General features: G+C 62.2%; 1 protein-coding gene across 1 annotated transcript; it reads right to left on the bottom strand.

Annotated features, from left to right (window-relative positions):
* Window positions 1-22: 22 nt before the first annotated feature.
* Window positions 23-19,379, bottom strand: MAPK8IP1 (mitogen-activated protein kinase 8 interacting protein 1). Its single transcript, XM_055546952.1, has 12 exons — window positions 19,089-19,379; window positions 7,983-8,088; window positions 5,824-6,135; window positions 4,242-4,323; window positions 3,271-4,083; window positions 3,057-3,132; window positions 2,143-2,315; window positions 1,818-1,927; window positions 1,602-1,718; window positions 1,442-1,512; window positions 1,211-1,309; window positions 23-854 (listed from the first exon to the last, which is right to left on the bottom strand). Exons 1-12 carry the CDS (start codon window positions 19,187-19,189, stop codon window positions 782-784), a joined length of 2,133 nt encoding a protein of 710 aa, XP_055402927.1. The 5' UTR covers window positions 19,190-19,379; the 3' UTR covers window positions 23-781.
* Between the last annotated feature and the right edge of the window lie 168 nt (window positions 19,380-19,547).

Below are 19,547 nucleotides of genomic sequence, written 5' to 3'. Positions count from 1 at the left end.
GGTCCAAGCAGATGACACCCAGTGTGATCCCGACAGGAAATGGCACTTTAATAGTTGAGGCCGGGGTCACAGGACCTAGAATGGGGCTACAGCTGAAGCAGCCAAGAGGCCCCGGCTGGCCGGGGCCAGGGCAGAGCCTCCTTTTCCTGCCGAGGCAGGGCCCCCGCTGCTGTGCTCTCCCCTCCCCGTGGGGACCCCCACGCCTGCCAGGGGGGCCAGCGCGCCAGCGGGGTTGCGGTGGGAGCTGTCGGTCCAGAGGCCACACCGGTGACAGAGCTGGGAATGGGGATGGCACCCCCCACCTGCGGCCATTTCCTGACCACAGAGTCCTCAGGAGGGGCTGGGCTCGGTGTGAGCTCGGGGGCCCCCGCGGCTGGGGGTTGGAAGTTGGGGACAGGGCTGGAATGGGCACTTGCAGGTGGCACGGGCTTTGTCAAGGCAGGAGCTGCCAGCCAGAAGCCCTGGTAGGGGGTAAGTGAGGGAGGCCCAAGATGAGACAGAGCCCTCTGCTCCTAGGAGGGCACCCCGTCCTGGCAAGCCCCGCGCCCTCCCAACCCCCGGGCAGCCCACACCATCCTCCACAGATGAGTTTAACCCCATATATTACAATAGACTGCATTCGCTTCTCCCGGTAGCCCCTGCCCTCCCCCACCCCGGCCAGCAGCCCCCCGCTGCCCTTCCTCTGGCGGTGCCAAGTGCCCCCTCAAGCAGTGCCACGTCCTGTCAGCAGCCTGCTGCCCTGGCCCTGGCCCGGGGGTGCGAGGGCGGGGTGGCGCCGCCGCTACTCCAGGTAGATGTCTTCTGTGGGGCAGGTGTACTCCACAAACTGCTTGTAGAACTGCTGAAACGCTCTCCTAGGAGGCAGGCAGACACCCAGGCGTCACCGCGGAGGGGCAGGATCTCTCCCCGGGGTTTTGGGGTTTCCACCCTGGAGCGTCGGGGTCCCTATTCCGGACTCTGTTTCCCAACCCCGCCCCAGTCAGAGCTGCTCAGCTCTGTTCTCTACACATGGTGTTTCCTGAGTAAGATTGCAAGTGAAGAAAGGGCCCAGCGACTATAAAGTCGGGACTGCAGGACCGGCCAGCCCTCCCTGCGTGAGCCGAGGGCGCTGTGCAGAAGTGCTAGGAGACCTGGGGGTGTTGCCGAGCCTGAGGAGTGTGCTGGGGCCCTCAGGCCAGGGCTGGGAGCTCGGCAGGACGCACACACTCACCCCACAGATTCTGCCAGCGCTTTGGTGGATTCTTCAGACACAAAGACATGGCAGGCAAACCGGTGGTCAGCAGGGTGCTTGGTGATGAACCCAAAGTACCTGCAGAGGGGAAGCAGTCCGTCTGGGCGGGACGGGGGCTCAGGCCCCTGGGATGCATGCCAGGCCCCGGGCTGGACCGCAAGCACCCTGAGCCAGCACGCCCTCCTCTGCCCCTTTCCCCTCTGGTCTTACTTGTTGTTCTTTGGATGATATCCACAGAAAGAGATGTTTTTTAACTGGAAAAAGTGGCTACATTTATTCCCCTACAGGAGGGAGAAGAGGGTGGTCGTCAGCCCGCGGGAGCACAGGTTGGGAATCTGGCGGGAGAGCAGGGGGTGCCCCGGGCCGTCACCTTGGCTTCCTGGGAGTCGTCAGCCTTGACGCCGATCTTCACACCCCGCACGCTGATCTCTAGGACGCAGCTGGAGGGCGGGTTAAAGTGCACGGTGAGCCGGCGGGTGGTGGCGATCTGTGGGTGCAGGACGGGACGTCAGGCTGGCGCCCCTCTCCCCAGGAGAGGATGGGGGACCGGGCCGGGGGTGGGTGCCCTCCCCAGCAGAGCAGCTACCTTTTGCATAGCGGCACAGAGGACATCATTGCCCTTGTGATAGGGGACCTGGACTGAGCCCAGAAACTTCACCCGGAACTGGTCCACCCAGTCACTGTTTTTGGTCAGGGCTGGAAAGCAAGTGTGGAATGAGCAGCAGGCAGACCCAAAGAGGGCCACCCCCACCCCCCCCCCCAACCGGGGTTAACCCTGCTGGGCTGGGCCTCACTTTTCTCGGGCCCCCTCCCTGGGAGGCTGAGATCTGGAGCACCAGTCAGCCCAGGAGTGATGGGGGCGGGGCTGACGTGGGGGCCCCGGGGCGCCAGGGCTGGGGAGGGAACACTACCTGCCGTGTGTTCAGGCTCCTTGGTGACCTCGATGGCGTAGTAGGCAGGGAAGATGCCCCTGGCTCCCGTGCGCATGTTATAGGCCTCGTACCAGTAGTCCTCGGCCTGCAGCTCCACCAGCAGAGGGTCGTCCACCTCCAGCTCGAGCTCGTCTTCATGTCGAGGCACAAACCTGTCCCCAGTGAGGGCCCGTGAGGAATTCACCGCCTGGGCCCCTTCAACCAGACATCTGTATCCCCACCCTGCTCTGGGGTCAGGGAGCTACATCGACATCACTGGTTCAATAAACATTTGTACAGCATCCCGTGTGCCCGTGACTCCTAGGGCCGGGAGGAGAGGACCGAGGTCAATCAGACATGCATCTGCCACCGAGGAAATCACAACTAAGGGAGCAAAGCCACAGATCAACTGTGAGAGGTCATGGTGGTGGTAGTGTTAGTCGCTTAGTGGTGTCCAACTCTGCAACTCCACAGACTGCAGCCCGCCAGGCCCCTCTGTCCATGGGATTCTCCAGGCAAGAATACCGGAGTGGGTTGCCATGCCTTTCCCCAAAGGATCTTCCTGACCCAGGGATCGAACCCGGCTCTTTGGATTGCAGGCAGATTCATTACTGTCTGAGCTACAGGGAAGTTCTAAGTGAGGGGTCATGGATAGGGACTATTTCCATGCGGGGCAGGGTGAGGGGCTGGTGGGTTTTAATGTGTGGTCAGAGGTGTCTGCTGGGCACCCTCTTGGGCTCTGGCAGCAAACACATCACTCTGAGACCGTCCACTCTGTGTCCGAACTCCAGGTTCCTAGAGGGTGGACACTGTCCTGGGGCTGAGTGCAGGGGCTAGGTTTAGGCCATGAGGTGACGGTGGAGGCCAGGAGGGTGTGGCTAGCTCCTGCCTGCCCAGTGGCCCTCAGCTCTCACCTGAATATGGCCCGGTGGGTCTGCTCCTGCTCTTCCCCGTTGATGACGCAGGAGAAGAGCCCGAAGGACTCTGCACCTGTAGGCGACAGGGACAAGCTAGGAGAGGATCATCCCAGCCCCCGGCTCAGCCCTAATGCCTGACCAGGTGGACCTGGGGCCGCCTCCCAGGGACACCTCCCCCAGGTCCCCCCGCAGCTCCCTACTGCCCACTCACTGGAGGAGCGAGAGCGGCCGCTCATGAAGACGTTCAGGAACTTCTTGGAAAAGTGGACGTCGGGTTCGTCCGGTGTGGAGTCCTCCGAGAGGCAGGTCGGGGGCCGCGGCCGGGGGGCCTCCTCGTACTCCTCCCCGATGGCCGACTCGTAGGGGGAGGAGGCAGAGGCACAGTTGTCGTAGACGGTGGCCGAGTCGCTCTCGTCGCTGTAGTCGCCAAAGCACGGCCGCAGGCTCACCAGCTCCAGCTGTGCGTGCTCATCCACCACCAGCGTATACTTGACCGAGTCGTAGGATAGGGCGCTGGTGTCCGAGCTCAGCGAGGCCCGCGGAGGTGGCGGCGGCTCCCCCAGGCTCCCGCGCCATCCTCCGGCTGGCGGCTCGGCCCGCTCCGGGGACGACAAGCAGTCGAAGCCCTCGTCCTCCTCGCTGATAGAGGGGTGTGGCCGCCCGGTACTGGCGGGGTAGGCGGCGGGGTCGGGGTCGGAGCTGACTGACATCCGGCTCTCGGCGGGCGGCAGGAAGGCGGAGGTGGGCTCCGCAGGGTCCGGGGGCCTCTGTACGGGCGTCAGGTAGATCTCCTCGGTGGCCTCCAGCCGCACGTCCGCCTGGTAGTGGATGCGGTCTCGGTGCGAGTGGCTCCGGCCACCCGCGGGGGCGGCAGGGGGCCCACCGGGAGGCGCCATCTGGGTGGCGGCGCTTCGGCGGCAGGGGCTGTCCGTGGAGGTGCCTCGATCCTTGGTGGGCGCGGGGCTGCTGGGGGGCGGCAGCTCATCGCTCAAGCAGATATGCTCATGCGGAGGCGTCTGCTCCCCTGGAGAGCAGGCAGGGCGGGGCTGAAGGCGGCGCCCTCACCCGGCCCTTGGACACAGACACCAAAACACAGTGGGGCCTCCCCGCGGGCCTGCATCAGGCTCCAGGGCCACTGCTGGCCACAGCTGGGGTTCAGGCAAGGGAAGGGTCCCCACTTACCTGTCTTCAGCGGCGAGGATGATCTCGACACCCGATCCTGCCAACTGTGCTTCTTGCCCAGAGAGTTATTATTCAGTGTGTCCTGTGCACGGAACAAAAGGCCCTTGTGACAGAGGCGCTCAGCAGTGCCCGGCACAGGGAGGCCCCGGCCCTGCCCCCCCAGGCCAGCCCTAGGCCATTTGCTGCTGCCCCTGCCCCCCTACCACTTTGCCAAGGGCCTCAGCCCTCTGGCGCAGGCAGGAGAGGTGGCAAGTCACAACCCTCCTCGCCAGGCCTGCTAACGTGGGACAGCCCACCCCCTGGGCCCAGGGAAGCTGGCTGGGCCTCGGGGAGATGCTCTCATTGGCCTCAACGAAAGTGGCAATGGCCAACATTGGTGGTGAGTGGGGAGGGGAGCCAGAGCCATCCAGGGACAGAGCCAGACCCCGGGGTCTCAGACGTGGAGGGTTTACAGGGAAGATGCTCACTCCCAGCCCTACTCCCCTGGAGCCTGGGAAGCCATGGCCTAGGGAAGGGGCAGGGACGTGCTCATAGAGTCTGAAAGAGGTGGGAAGAAGGGTCTCCGCAGCAGCTGGCCTGGGGGACTGGGATGAATCATACAAACGATGGCTCCAGGACTCAGTTCCCCCACCCCTCCCTGCCAGGAGCACACGACGTAGGAATGACAGATGTAACTGTCAGAGGCCCTCCTCCCCGGGTCTCCGGGCCACACACCCCACATTCTCCGGCCCCTGGGACCCCTCTCCACAATGCCTATATACAAGGTTCCCTACAGACACCTTAAGCCCCCTCCCCTGAGAACACCCTCGCAGACTCGCACATTCATGAATTTGGCTGCCAAAACCCACCAGAGAGGATCCTGGGAAAGGGACCGATCCTCTCTCTGCAGCCCCTGCACCCTCCACCCACAGCCCCAGCTCTCCAAGCTGCTCCTCTGAACCTCCCCAGACTGGGCCTGGGAGACAATGGCCCACCGCGGGCTCTCCCCCCACCTCATTCAACCGTTCTTGGCATCCAGCCACCCAGTCCAGGGGCCCTAGGCCCCCAACTCAACCCAGCAGCTCCGCCTCCCATTTCTCTTCCCTGCCTCCCGGGAATTCCCAGCTGCCCGAATTTCAAAGCGGCGGTTGCTCCCCAGCCACAACTCCTCACTACTTCCCCTGACTTTTCCCACGCGGCCACCTCAAGTGCCCTTTTCTCCAGGCCCTGCTTCTGCCCCACGTTCACCAGGAACCCCGACACCCTGGCAACCCCTGTTCTCCCAATCCCCTACTTCCCTCTCCAGGAGCATCTTCCCCCTGCCCTTCTCAGTCCCTACATTCCTTCCACGTCTCATCTCGAGGCTCGAAACCCAGCCAGACCTACTCGGCCCTTCTCACTGAGGGCGGATTCTGCCTGCTTTCAGCGATCACCTCTCCAGGGACCTCCCCCTGGGAAAGCTAGGCCAAGCAAGCATCACCAGGCTGGAGACTTCTCTGACTCGCGCAGCCCTGCCGGCTCCGCGGCCCTTGCCGGGACCCTGAGGACACCTGCCGGAGCCCCGCCCCGCGGCACCGCCCCCTGAGCCCCGGCCCCGCCTCACCTGAGACCGCGGCACCTGCGGGAAGAGGTTCAGCGTGGTGGGCCGCTTGGGCCGGTACGTGTCTCCGCCGCCTGGGCCCGGGCCCTGGCCCTGCCCTTGGCTCTGGCCGCGGGGCGCCGTCTCCTGGCGGGGCTCGGCCTCGGGTGGCCCCGCTCCCGGCCGCCGCGCGGCGCGCTCCTCCTCCTCGTCGTCGTCCTCGGCGCCGGGAGTGTCCCCCGCCGCATCGATCAGGTCCATCTGCAGCATCTCGGCCTGCAGCCGGCTCCCCCCGCCGCCGCCGCCGCCCGCGGAGAGCAGCCCGGCGCGTGGGGGCTGCGCGGCGCGGACGGAGGGGCGTCAGGGGGCCGGGCGGGGGCGGAGCCCAGGCGGCCGAGCACCGCCCCCCACCTCCCCCCGCCCCACACCCGGCGCGGGCGAGCCCATTCCGCGGCCGCAAAGAGGGGGAGACAGGGAGAGCGGCAAGGAGCCCCGCGAGAGGGGGCCGTGCCCTCCCGCCCCCTCGAGGACGCGCGAGGCCGCCGCCTCCTCCGCATGTCAGTCCGCACCTTTGGCAGTCCACACCGATCCCCGCGCCCACGGTCCCCCGCTTTCCGACTCTTTGCAACCCCCCTCGTTCCCTTGGCAACGGCCGGTGACCTCACCGGAGTAGTAAACCGAGCCCAGAGTGAGGTCACCGCTGTTGCCATGGGGACTGGGGACGGAGGGGTCGCCGAGCTGTTCAGGGCCCCACAAGGGATGGAGACCGGGGTTAGTTTTTGAAGTGGGCAGTAAGGGAAACTCAGGAAATAGTCTCAGCCCGGAGGGCCGCAGTGCGGACAGGAGGACCAGAGCGCGGCCGGAAGAGGGATGCCGGGTGGGAAGGAGCAGGTGGCGAGCACCCGCAGGAGGCAGCGGCATCCACACCCTCCTCCGTCCTCAGGCTAAGGACCCTCCAACCTGAGGTTTTCTCTCGGGCCAGCCTAACTTTGACAGTCCAGAGCTCCGTTCTAGTTCCCGGCCTGCCATTAACTCACTGGCACCTTGGACAGATCCCCTAACTCTCCCAATTCCCTCACCAGTTAACTGCCTCCCAGCGTCCCAGAGAGGCGAGGATTTACTGGCAAGAAAACGTGATAGTCCCCTGGAGCTTGGCTAAGGCCCCACATACACCAAGGCTCTGCTTGTACAAGTCAGACAAGAGGATGGTGTGGGAGTCCCAAAGAAGCTGTATTAGTCCAGAAGCAGTGGGCTCTGCCTCCATCCCCTCCAGGCCTGGCCGGGGTGGGGTGGGGCGTAAAGCATACGGTAGAGTTTAGCTCCACCCCTCGGTTTCCTCTTGCCTAGCAGGACTTACAGAATCTCTGGGGGCAAAAGGAGGTCAACACAGAGGCACCCCACCCCAACTCACACTGCGGCTCTCCTTTGCTAACATCCTCCCAACAGCATGCCTACTCCGGCCGCCCACCCTCCTGGGGGCTGAGAGAGACTCTGGGCTCTGCAACCTAGCTGCGCGCTTGCTTTCTATCTCTTGGCCTGTGGCCCCTTTTTCCTGTTCTGAAAAGACACGAGGGATCTCTGTCTGGCTGGGTCTTCCCAGACGCTGGGGACCTCCCTCCGGGCAGGATTCAGACCTTTGGCAGCTGAGAGAGCCATCTCTCCTATGGCAAAGCCATGGGGGCCCAGAGCAGCAATGCTGGATTAACCTTCCAGAGGGACCTTTAGGACAGTGGGCCAGAGGGGGTCCGCAGGGCTTGTGGTGTGTTCGGTGCCATGGTAGCCAAGGGAGTGCCCTGGCTCTTTTCTCCTGCCCCAAAGCACTGCAGATTCCACTGGACTCCACCCTACACTGCCTCAGGCCCTCTGCCAAGGAAGCTTTTCAAAGAATTTAGGGTAGTCCTGAGCCTTCCCTTAATTCTGGTTCTAACTGCTACTGTCCTAGGCTTCAAGACTTCCTTCTTGTGGGCAACTGAAGGAGCTGTCTCCTGCCTTTGCCCCTGGCAAAATAAATAAATACATAATAAATAAAAAATCTGAGCACTCAAGATGTGCCAAGCATGGTCCTGGATGTTTCCTGCATGTTATTTCCTTAGATGGGAGTGCCACACAGACCCTCGAGAGCCCCTCTAGATACAGGGATACCCTCCCTCCTGCCCCTACCCATCCCATCCGCCCACCCTTACCCGTAAGGATAGAGTGTCTTTGCACTGCAGGCTGATGCCACACTCATCGGTGATCTCGGAGAGGTCTTCATCCTCAAACTCCTCCAGGCTGATGTCATGGGTGAGCCTGGTGGGGACAAGAAGCCAAAGTTACCACTCAGGGGACTGCTGGCGGTGGGCTGAGGACCCTGATGCCTCCCTCATACCTCTTCCGAGGGGCGGCCCCTCAACATATCACAGCCCCTAGAGGATGGGACCTGAGGTCTGCCTGCATCAGTGCAAGGCGTACTGAACAGGCAGGGCAAGTTCGGGGCTCAGATCAAAAGGCAGGTCTCCCAGTGAGGACTGGAAGGGAGGGCTCTGGGTCACCCTAGCTCTACCCGGCTGGGAGTTTCCACCCTGCTGTCAACCAGGAGGCTGTGCCTAGAAGGCCCAGTTGGTCAGAGCCTCGGCTCTGCCAAAGAAATGGCTTCCAGAGTCAAGGCATTGACTTGACTCCAGTTCACCCATGGAGGAGGCAGAGCGTCGAGAAGAGACTCCAAGGGGGGCCAGGAGTGGGGCCTCCCTGTGCACCTTGGGGACGGAACCCAGGGTGCTGGCAGAGGCCCCGCCCCAGCTCAGAGGGGTGCTCTGTGCCCCCGGCCCAGGAGGTCCCACCCTCGGAAGCCCTGGGAGCAGGTGAAGGGGAGCCTGGTGTCAATCTAGCTTCATCCAGTTCTAGGAAAGACAGTGCCCCGTTCTGTGCTCTTGGTCTCATCAATTCCAATGCAAAATCCTCCTGCCTGGCATGTGGGCCCCGAACGGGAGGTTGCCCGTGGCAGGGCTGGGATAAGCTGGAGGTGTCCTGGACTCAGGAGACCCCACTCAAAGCATGAGAACTCTAACTCGCTGTACTAGGATCCTGTCCCCGCAAGGCCGCCCCGCCCCAGAGTGGCGGGCTGTGCCAGCCCCTACTCAGCCCCAGCCCTGGGTATCTGCCCGGTTTGGTGTGGGTGGGACAGTGGGAGAACTCTGTTAAGGAAGTTGGGGAGAATTCTGAGTCTTTTCTTCAAGACCAGGAGATTGAGGCATAGAGAATGGAGACACACTAGTCCAAGGTCACCCAGGAGAGGTGGTGGGCTCAGCCCCAGGGGGTCCTAGGAGGCCACACCCCCTGCCTCTGGCCTTCCCCCCAAACCAAACAGAGACCCGGAGCCCAGTGGAGCCGCCCCAGAGCTTCCCCCTCCCCCACGCCGGGCCCCAAACCCCTACCAGTGCTCCCACTGATCCTCCAACCAGCTGTCATTGTCTGGGCTTGAATCCATCTTCAGCACCAGCTGCATGGAGAGCCCTGCCCGGCCGGGGGGCTGCAGGGCCCCAGGGCCGCCCTCTCATGCCCAGAAGGGTGGGGGTGGGGGCCAGGGCTCGGGGCAGGGCTGGGGCTTCTGGCCTCCGCCGCCTGGGCCTGCCTTTCTGTGTCCAGCCCGCTGCAGAAGCCTGGGGAGCTCATTAAAAATAGATGGGCCAGGAGAGGAGGCAGCGGCTGGCTGCCGACCCCAGCTCTGCCCCGCCAGCCCTCAGCTGCAGGCAGCTTCCTCCCCCGGCCCTTCGCAGCCGCGGCTGTCGCGGCCGCCTCCCCTGCGGGATCAGGTTACTGCAATCAATGTCGGGCTCCTCCTGCCCTTCCAATGCCCCGATCCTGTCGGGGGCTGGGGTGGCCCCCCCTCCCTGGCCCAAGCTTGGACGCAGATGGCAGAAATCTGGGCTGTTTCCCCCCAAAAGCCAGCCCTGATCTGCTTTTAAAGGGCCAGCAGCACAATTAGGGCTCCTGGTGGTGAGATGGGGGTGGGGTTGGGGGCTGTGCTTCCAAAATTCTCCACAAAGGGATGCTCAGCCCCCGCAGCTCATCAGGCAGGTTTCTGTGGGCTCACAGACAGCGCTGCCTGGGGTGGGTCTGGGCTGCTTCTGTTGCCCACCTGGGTGCAGACAGAACCCGGTCCCCTTCCCCAGGGCTCTGTCCTTCCATCCAGGAAGTGCCTGGAGGCAAAGGAGGCTCCAAGGCCAGGGCTAAGGGGCAGGTCATGTGTGGATCTCCCAGGGCAGGGCAGGAAGGGCAGCCTGGGGGCCCAAAAGACTCCTGGGACCGCGGGGTGGCAGCAGTAGAAGCTGGAAGACCCCTGGAGGAACGCCACAGAGGGATTCTGACTGGCCGAGGTAGCAGATGGACAATGTGCTCTTGAGGCCTCTTCTGACCTGGAGCCCAAGGGTGGTAGGTTCCCCGGGCTGGGGCACGGCGTGGAGGTAAGGGCAGGCTAGGGAGGCAGTCAGGGCAGCCCTGCCTGGTCTGATGCAGGGTGGCATCTCTGATCCTGGGCTGATAACCCATCTGCAGTGGTACTGATCAGGTGGGGAACACACACTGGCAGATGGCCCATCACGGAGAAGGCACCCCTGGGACTCAGCTGGCACCAGGCAGCGGCAGGACCGTTGGGTGACTAGCCCAGACGTGCCTTCAGACGACCCTTGGGGGCCTGGGACCCCCGCACACGTCTGCATGTTCTTGTCCTCACTGCCCAGCCTGGCCTAGCTCCTGCCTCTGCAGTCCCAGGCCTCTGCCCTGGCCCGTCTGCCTCAGTTTCCCCATGCCTGCACATCGCTCACCCTGCACCCACCACGATGAGGCAGAAGAAACACCACCCTTTGCACGACTGTGTGTGAAGCTCCATCTCTTGCATCTGCCTCCCAAGCATCTAACCCAGCGCTTGGATGAAGCACGTGGCAGGCTTTCAACCTGTGCCTGCTGGGAGAAGGTTCGGTTAAGCCCCCTCCTCCAGGAAGCCCTCCAGGCCCCCGGTGTCAGCGCCTCACAGCCCTCCAGGCAGCGCTCACCGGTCCCTGTCATTCCTCCTGTTTGCGGTTGGTGTCACCCTGTACGTGGAGGGAAGGCAGTGTGAAGGAGTAGAGGGAAAGAGGACTGCATCAAGCACCCTTCCTGTCCTCTCAGGGGGCTGCAAAGTAGACGGAACTCACACTCCACCCCCACCCTGCACCCAGCAGGTGAAGAATAAAGGTCCCCCCCACCAGCAAAGTCTGGAGGGCAGAGCTGGTGAGGTCATCTTGCATACACTAGGCACTCAGTATGTGTCTGCTGATGGCTGTCCAGGAAAGCCTCAGCCTCCACGGCTCCTCTCAGACCAGAGTGTTTGCAGCAGACCTGCAGGGTCTGGCTTGGACCTGGGCCGAGGCTTCTCAGCTCATTTCTACACACGCAATCTCAGCATCACCCGATATTCTTGCTTCTTGGGAGGCAGGTCTGGTGGAGGGTTGGGACAGCTGTCTCAGCCTCTACACATGAGCAATGAGGGTCACCGAGGGCAGTGGTGGACAGAGCCCTGGGCTGGGGCTCAATAGCCTGCACTTGATCCCTGGCTCTGGTGGGGCAGGTTCACGGAGCTCCTCAATCTTACTTTTTACTCCTAAGCCAGGCAAGATGGTGGAATGGCCGCCATACCGGGCTCAGACGCAGGAGGCCTGAGATCAAATCCCGACTCCTTCCCTCATGAGGATCAGCCGCCCTGTCGCCTGAGTGGCTGCCATGCCCTGGCCACCAACCTTCTTTACGCTCTGTGTCTCCCTTCATCCTCACTCCAGCCTTGGAAGATGGTTTTATTCTGCCCATTTTACAGATGAGGAACACTAAGGCTCAGACAGAAGATGCCATAGGTCTGCAGCTTCCCTATATGTAAGATGAGGACCCCCATCTGGGTGCTGGTAAACTTAACTGAGTGGAGTGTGTGTAAATTACAGGGTGCTGTGAGGAGGTTCCGACCAAGGATCAGGGGCTGGACTAATCCTGGAGTCGCCTTTGCAAATCACACCCACCTCCCGCAACGTCCACCTCTGCCCACCCCTCCGCCGCCCTATTCCCTGCCCTTCCCTCCTGCTTTTCCAGGCACCAGGAGTTCTGGGTCTCTCAGCTGAAGCCCCAGAAGGCCCTTTGTGGAGGGAAAGCCATACAGACCCTTAGTCCCTCCAAGTTCAAGGAGAGCAGCTCCTTGAGGAGGAAGGAAAAGATGGAGGGGAGGGGGGCAGTGGGGCAGGAAGGAAGGAGGAAGGTCCCCTCCTGAACCCACTGATCCACCTTCCCCACGGAAACCAGCCCCCGGAGTGCCAGAAGACAGCTCAGGCTGAACCACACGACCCGCCGCAGGTCGGGTCCCCAGATTTGCCTCTAGATCTGGGAACCCCAGCCCTTCGGAGGCAGCTGCCCTCATCACCCAGGCCTGCTTGCCCGTTTGGGTGAGACGGATCACAAGGTCTCACCCACACTAGCATCTGGTAACCCTACGGCAAGGGTTTGGTTTCTCGAGACCACACCCCCCCGACCTTTGGCATCAATCTTTATCACCCAGGCCCCCTCTTCCGAGTTAACCTCATCGACTCCCCTCTGGCTCCTCACTGTCCTCTGAACGTGCCACCCTCAGGCTTCCCCTGCCTGAGCCGAGCTCCCCTAAGCGGACAGACAAGCCTCTTGTGTTTCGATGTTTACGTCATGGCCTTTCCCTTGCCATGCGCCATCGGTCACAGCTGCGTTCCACCGACGGCAGCTCTTTCTAAGCTGCTGTTTCCACCCAGGAGGAGGTGGAGTCAGCTGTGCCTGCCAAACAAGGGTTAAATGGTAAAGTGCTGAGGCTTCAAGCTGAGCAATGCCAAATCCCAGCCAGGCATCTGGCTGCCCAGAGGCTCTTCCTGTCTTCCTGTTCCTGGCTCCTGGGGAGGGAGGTCAGGGTGCGAGCTGACTGACCACGGGTCCCCCCATGATGTCTCACGGAGCCCCGCTGTGATGGGGTCAGCTGCAGTCCAGGGGTCCCGCCTCTCTGCCGCCCTCTGAGTGCTGAGCACGGCTGCCCAGAGGGTTCTCGAACCCTAGCCTGGGCTGCCCTACTCCGAGCAGCTTCCCCACCTCCCTTTGGGCTCCCCTACAGGCCATTCTCCGAGGGGCCACCAAGACCAACATGTGAAATGCAAGTCTGGTCTTATCACCCATCCCCAACTCAGAACCCTAACAGCTTCCCCTCATCCTTATGGGAAGGGGCCCAAATTCTCACCTGTGGATCCTGCCCCCGCCTCCCACCCTCCCAACTCTTAGGCTCCTGCCCCACTGGCTCCCTGATTGGGCCGAAGAGCCCCGCTGTGGCCTAGGTCCCCCGTGCAGGCATCCTGGGGCAGGGAGTCACTGGAATTTTCCCTATGGGCTCTGTGACCAGAGGCGGGCACCCCTTAAAGGCAATTGGCCCATGAGGGCGGCATCACGTGGCGGGGGGCCTGACATGACAGGTACTCAGCGACTGCTGTTGAATGTATGAAACACTGGTGTCCCCAGGTCTTTCTAGACTTCCCCTTCGGAAATCTCGAAGCCAGCTCCCTCTTCAGCCTGACTTCCTGTGTGCCCCGCACCCTGCCTGCATGTCTGGGATAGGAGTGGGGGCCTCTGGGAAGATGTTGTTGGCTGAGACAGCAGAGTGGGGGGCGCCAGGCCCAGCCTCACCCTCAGAGGCCCCTCTCCATCCCACCCCAGCTCTGGGGGACCCTGGGGTCAGGCTGGGTTTTCTTCTCTGGTCTGGAATTCCTTTCTCAACCCTGTCCACACTGGGGTCATCTTCACTGAAAACTGAATCCAACCCAAGAAACCAGTCCCACAAGAACACCCCTACTTGGGGTTGTGCTCAGCCTGACTCTTTTGCAGCCCCATGGGCTGCAGCCTGCCAGACTCCTCTGTCCATGGGATTCTCCAGGCAGGAATACTGGAGTGAGTTGCCATTTCCTCCTCCAGGGGACCTTCCCAACCCAGGGACCGAACCCAGGTCTCCTGCACTGCAGGTGGATTCTTTACCAGTTGAGCCACCAGGGAAGCCCAGTTGCGCTGGCAGGCAGGCTCTTTACCACTAGGGCTACCTGGGAAGCCCCTACTTGGGGTTAGCAAGCATCTAATCTGTTTAAATACTTTGGTGCTGATATGGAGCAAGAACTCTGAGATCTGGTGACTTGACTTTCGGCAAACTATCCTATGGAAACCATCCTGACCTTGGCAAAACCTTTCTACACAAGGGTGTGTGTCCCATAATGGAAACCACGGCGGAGTCTGGCACGCGGGGTCTTCCAGCTGACGGAGCATTGCTCACTCACTCTTTGGGATGAACGTTATAAAGTCTGTGCGTTAATGGTGAAAGTGGGAACTAAAGACAGAGCGTGTCACCTTATGGCTCCACGTGATGACTCGCACACAGGAAGAGATCCTGACACAAATACAGCCTGGGACGCGGTGGGATCTGGGGGGCGTCTTCTCCGCAAGTCCGCTCAGGGTCACACCCCCGAGCCCCCGCCCCTCGCAGAGCCGGGTTTCCTGGGGTAACTCTGACTCCCGCCCCGCTCTGCTCCAAACGTGAAGCCCGGGGCCCATATACTGCAGGCACTAAATAAATGCTTGTTAGAAGCAGCGCTGGTGGACCCAGGCCCTGGGCCCTGCCTGTGTCTCTGGTGCCGGGTAAGGCCAGGCCCACGGTGGACGTGCCTAGAGATTTCTTGAATGAATCCAAGAGCAGGGCCGGCTGCAGAGACAGCGCCCTGGACGCGCAAGAGCGGGAAGGGGACCCAGGGCCCAACCTGTGGGTCCCCCTGGGGCCCCAGGAATCCAGAGGCCAACTTACGGTTCTGACATCCAATCACTGGGTTGAAATGCTGCCTTGGCCACAGCCAGCTGTGTGAGCAGAGTCCACGTTCTGTCTCATCGCAGCCGTCTGGGGGCGCTGCCCAGGGCCGGGTTGGGGTGGCCCCAATAGCAGCAGCTTTTCACTGCCCCCCAAATGTGGCAGGTTCCCAACCTCTCCTTTCACTCTGTCTCCCCGGGTATGACGTTCCTCCTGAGGCTTCAGGCCATTGCTCACTCTCCGAGCAGAGACTCCCAGGGTCTGTGGCCCCAGCCCCATCCTCCCCTTTGAGCTCCAGACCCCACACCAACTGCCTGCTTGAACTGTCTAACTGGGTCCCCCCTCAATCAGCAACCTCAGGCTCAGCCTCAAGTGACATCATCACCCCCGCCCGTCATCACCCCCACCCGCCAAGCCTCTCATCTCCCACAGGGGACCGGCCTCATCCCAGGTGCCTCTCTCCCCTCCCCCGGGGAGGGCGCTAATCTACCCTCCAAATGTCTCTCCCCTGAGCCCCGTCCACACCCTCACGATGGCCGGTCTCCCAGTGGCCTCCCTGCCTCCCTGTCTACTCCTGATCAGAAGCCCGAGGCACCATCTGATGCTGTCCTTCCCGAGACCTCTGCGTGCTCCCCTGCTTGTGGGGGGACAGGCCAGTGTCCCCACGAGGCCTTTGCGTCCCTGCATGCCTGCTCTCCGCACTTGGGCCAGCCTGGGTGTCACATACCCCCTCCCTCTTCACCCCTCCTCTTGGGTGACCCTCACTCGCCCCCCGGGCCCGCGCTGAGCTGACCCTGCTCTGACCCAGGGCCCCTCCAGGCCCCTGACCCGAGTCACCAGCTCACCTACCACATGTCTGGTAAGGCCTTGTCTGTCTATCTGTCCGACCACATAGACCATGTCGCCACCCGCACGACAGGCCAGGCTCTCATCTGTGCCTCTGGCGTGTCTCAGTGAGCCCGGCAAGGTGCAAGTACTTGGGTTTTTTGGGGGGTGAGGTGGGGAGCCGGGCGGCACAGCTTACAGGATTTTAGTTCCCTGACCAAGGATCGAACCCAGGCCCTTGGCAGTGCCAGGGTGGAATCCTAACTACTGGGAATTCCTGCAAGTTCTTGCTGAGTGAATGAAGAACAGCTGAGTGCACAGAACTTTGTGAAGAGATGAGTAGGGGGCCCTCAGCTCCTGCGCCCCCCAGGCAGCATGGGGGCCAGAACATGACCATCGTGTCCAAGGAGTCCTGAGACCCAGTGCAGCCCCAGCTCCGCTGCAGCTTGCTGTGTGCGCTCCAGAACCCGCTCAGCCTCTCTTGTCTCCCGCTAAGGAAGGGGGGAGGGGTGGGCTGGTCGCTAAGGTCCTCTCATCCACGCCGCCTTCGGCACACCCCGGGGAAGCCACTCACTTGGCCCCCCAGCAGCCTCTCACACGGGCTGTGCCACTGCCCCCTCCTCCTCCTGCCACCTAGCTCAAGGGATCCTCTGCTAAGTCTCTAAATTCTCTCACAGAATTTCCTTAAAATGAACATGTATCACTTTACCATCCAACTTTCTTTTATTCTTTTGTAGGTGACAGAAGTAACTTATGCTTATGGTAAAAATAAGAACTCAAAGAATACAGAAGTTTGTGAAATAAGTGAAAATCCCTCTCCCACACCGGAGTCAAAGGTAATTACTAGTAACTGGTTGGAGCATTTCTAGAATCAGAAAAAAAAAAAAAAGTTTATTTACACCAACTCTCAGCAAATAAATGCTCGCCCTCCTCAGATCTACACCAGTGTCCCCCTCCACAAACTCTCCTCCATCGTTATCCCTCTGGGTCCTCTCTTTCCAGAGTGGCTCTGAACTCGACCTCTGCCTCTTATCTAACCTCTTCCCATCTCAGTTTCTTCATCTGCAAAGTGGGGATAACGACAAGATTCTGTTTATGTGGTTCTGGGCAGGACTAGGCGCCCTTGCACAAAAAGTGCTTAGAACGGCGCCTGGGCAAAGCAAAGGCCTCCCAAGTGGCAGGGTTTCCAGCGTTCTTCTCTGAACTCTCCAGTTGCATCCCCAGTTAAATAATAAAGCACTAACGCCTTACTGAGCACCTACTCTGTGCCAGGCTTCAAGCAAACCGAAGTTTAGGTACTGACGTCTTGTGCCTTCTGGAAGCGGACAGTGGTGCTGGGTCACACGCACATGTGCACACACACGTCCACACACATGCACACACGCAAAATAATACCCACAAGAACAGCCCTACGTGAATATAGCTCTTCACAGCCCTTGAAACACTCAACATGTGTTGTTTCATCCAAGTCTTAGGGCCGCCCTGAGCAGGGGCCAAAGTAGGCATCGTGGAGAAAAAACTGACCCAAGGCATTCGGCACCCACTCTGAGCATGTGGCTAAGGGGACGGAGCCAGGATTCAAAGCTAGGCCAGAGCCACAGGGGAGCAGTTCCACCCGGGCTCCATCAGCCGAGCTCAGAACTGTGAGAGGCGGCCAGGGAAAGGGCAGCGGGGGCTGTTGGAGCCGGCAGGGCAGGCCTCGGGGCCGGAGACACTGGCCTTACTGTTCACATCTCCACAGCCAGGCCCTGGTGTCCCGGAGGGCCAACCCACGCTCAGCCTTGGCACAGTGCCACCCTCGCCCACCGGGCCCAGGGGTGGGCACACTCACTGGTGGGCCCTCCTTATGATGTCACTGTCCCTCAGGCGTCCAGGATAACCTGCCTGCCGGGGCAGCGGGGACGGCAAGCGCTCTCACCTGGGGAGGGGGAAGCAGGCGGGGGAGGCCAAGCTGTCCTCCGGGCCAGAGGCAGGGCCTGAAGGTAGAGTGGGCCTGGGCCTGAACATTCAGCCTCAGGTCCTGACTCCCCTCGGGGAAGCCACCCGGCTTCCTGAACCTCAGTCTCCTCATCTACAAAATGGGCAGGCCTATCCTGACGCCCAGAGTGGTGGGGAGGGAGACCTCAGCCAGCCCCAGGAACATGCCCCGAGCAGGAATGAGCCATCTCAACGCCCGCTGGTGTGAAGGGTGACGCTTGTTGAGTGCCAACGTGATGCACCTTAAGGAATCAATATGAATTAGCTCATCAACAGATGAGACTCAGGAAAGACCAAAGAGCTGCCCAGGCCAGGCAGCTAGAAAGTTGGTGGAGCCAGGATTCGCATCCACGTCTGTCGGAGGGCTGTGCTCTCCCACCACAGAGGGGCCTCCTGGAAGGAGGGCAGCACTGGTGTGAAGGCAGCGCAGTTCACATCGGGTGGAGTGAGTCTCAGACCTCGGCCTCCTTACTCTGAGGCTCGAACCACAAAGCCCCCAGCCCTGGAGCCCGGCCTCCTCCATCTGGTCTTTGGCAGCTCAGCTTGGGGCCTTCTGGGAGATTTCTAGTTCTGATGATGATGCCATTAGCGATCCCTGGAGGTCCCTGCCCACCTGAGGGCCGGGGAGCCAGCAACCCTTGGTCAAGAAGAGGGGCTGGCGCCAGAGCCCAGCTGGGGCCCGGCGGGGGTGGGGGCCCCAGGAGAAGGGCAGGCGCCAGCTCATTACATGGAGGAACAATGGGGAACGGAGGCCTCTTTCTGGGGGCTCTGGAGCGGTAACCCCTCCTCTCCTTCCTCTCCAGCCCGCCAGGATGAGGACAGAGGGACGTCCACCCCAACCCCCGCAACACCCACTGCCACCTCTCTGAAATCCACCTCCCAGATGCCTAAGGTCAGACTAGGGGCAGGGAGAGAGCTGAAGGAGGAGCTCAGATCAGGGTCCAGGGTACTCACCCCAGCAGGACCCACCCCACCAATATCCCTGGCTACTCCTGCAGGCTCCAACCCAGACTCCCCCTCCCACAGCCGGGCCTCGATCTCGCGGGTTGAGGCTGAGCCTTCGTTCGGCACCTACACGCACCTGACCAGGTCAGTGCTTGTCCCAATCCACAGAAGGTCCTGGCCACGCCAGGCCTGGGAGTTGGGCCCCTCTGGCCAAGCAGGGCTGGGGGAGGGGCCTGCGACTCTCTCTCCAGCACCAAAGCTGTCGGTCGCCCCAAGAAACTGGGACCCGCGGGGCATCCCAACCTAGTGCCATCCTCTATACAGGAGCCTTCCGACTGGGCGCAGGCAAAGTCCCAGGCTTCTTGCCTCCTGCGGGAAATCAACGCGGACCCCAGACCCCGCCGCAGCTCCAAAGTCGGAGGGAAGGCGGCCTCCGCGCCCCCTCCTCCAGTTCCAGCTCAGGATCTCCTCGCCTCGGACACGGAATGGCGGAGGGAACCGCACCGCGGATATGCATCGGCCATGAGTCTAGACTTGAGGATGACGGGGATTCGGGAAGAGACCCCATCCCCACGCCGCCCTCTCGTTCTGCGGTTTCCCATGAGTGTGTGTTGCGGGGCGGGTGCGGGGTGGGGCGAGCCCGGGCAGATCGATTTAGGCTGAAGGGTGGGGCGCGGCGGCCGGAGAGCCTCACCTGAAATTGGGCGGCGACGCGATGTGCAGCCCCAGGAACGGGGAGGCGGCAGGCGGGGACGCGGCTCCCCCGCCCAGGCCGCCGCTCTCTCGCTCCGCCATTCTCCCGCACAGCCCTGGCCATCCGGGCGGAGCGCGGCGCGGAGGCGGCGGCGGCGGCGGGGAAGGAGGCGCGGGCGCGGCGAGAGGCCGCCGCCGCGGGGATCAGCTGGGGACTGCGCGGCGGGCGCACCTGCGCAGGGCAGGGCGCGGCTCCAGACCGCGCGCCGCTCTCGGGACTGGCGCGAGCGCCTCTGAGCGCGCTCCCGGGTCCTCGGCCGGGCTTGGGTACGCCCCGCCCCGCCCCGCCCCTTACCCGGGAGCCCCGCCCCCGCTGCGCTCTCCATGGTGCTGAAGTCGCAGCCCCACGGTCCCCCGAGTTTGGCCCCGCCCCGCCCTCAATCCCACGCAGTAACGACAG

The sequence above is a fragment of the Bubalus kerabau genome, chromosome 15, assembly GCF_029407905.1.
Source record: "Bubalus kerabau isolate K-KA32 ecotype Philippines breed swamp buffalo chromosome 15, PCC_UOA_SB_1v2, whole genome shotgun sequence".
NCBI classification, from domain to species: Eukaryota; Metazoa; Chordata; class Mammalia; order Artiodactyla; family Bovidae; genus Bubalus; species Bubalus kerabau.
Note: the sequence above shows the minus strand (reverse complement) of the source record. Positions and strands in the feature narration are given on the sequence as shown.

What these genes read in the sequence shown, in the direction of transcription:
- MAPK8IP1 (XM_055546952.1), bottom strand. Translation starts at nt 19,189, where the DNA reads ATGGCGGAGCGAGAGAGCGGCGGCCTGGGCGGGGGAGCCGCGTCCCCG. An exon ending in AAGACACTCTATCCTTACGG is followed by an intron (nt 6,136 to 7,982) that starts GTAAGGGTGGGC and finishes CGCGCCGCGCAG; the next exon opens with CCCCCACGCGCCGGGCTGCT. An exon ending in ACGACTCCCAGGAAGCCAAG is followed by an intron (nt 1,513 to 1,601) that starts GTGACGGCCCGG and finishes TCCCTCCTGTAG; the next exon opens with GGGAATAAATGTAGCCACTT.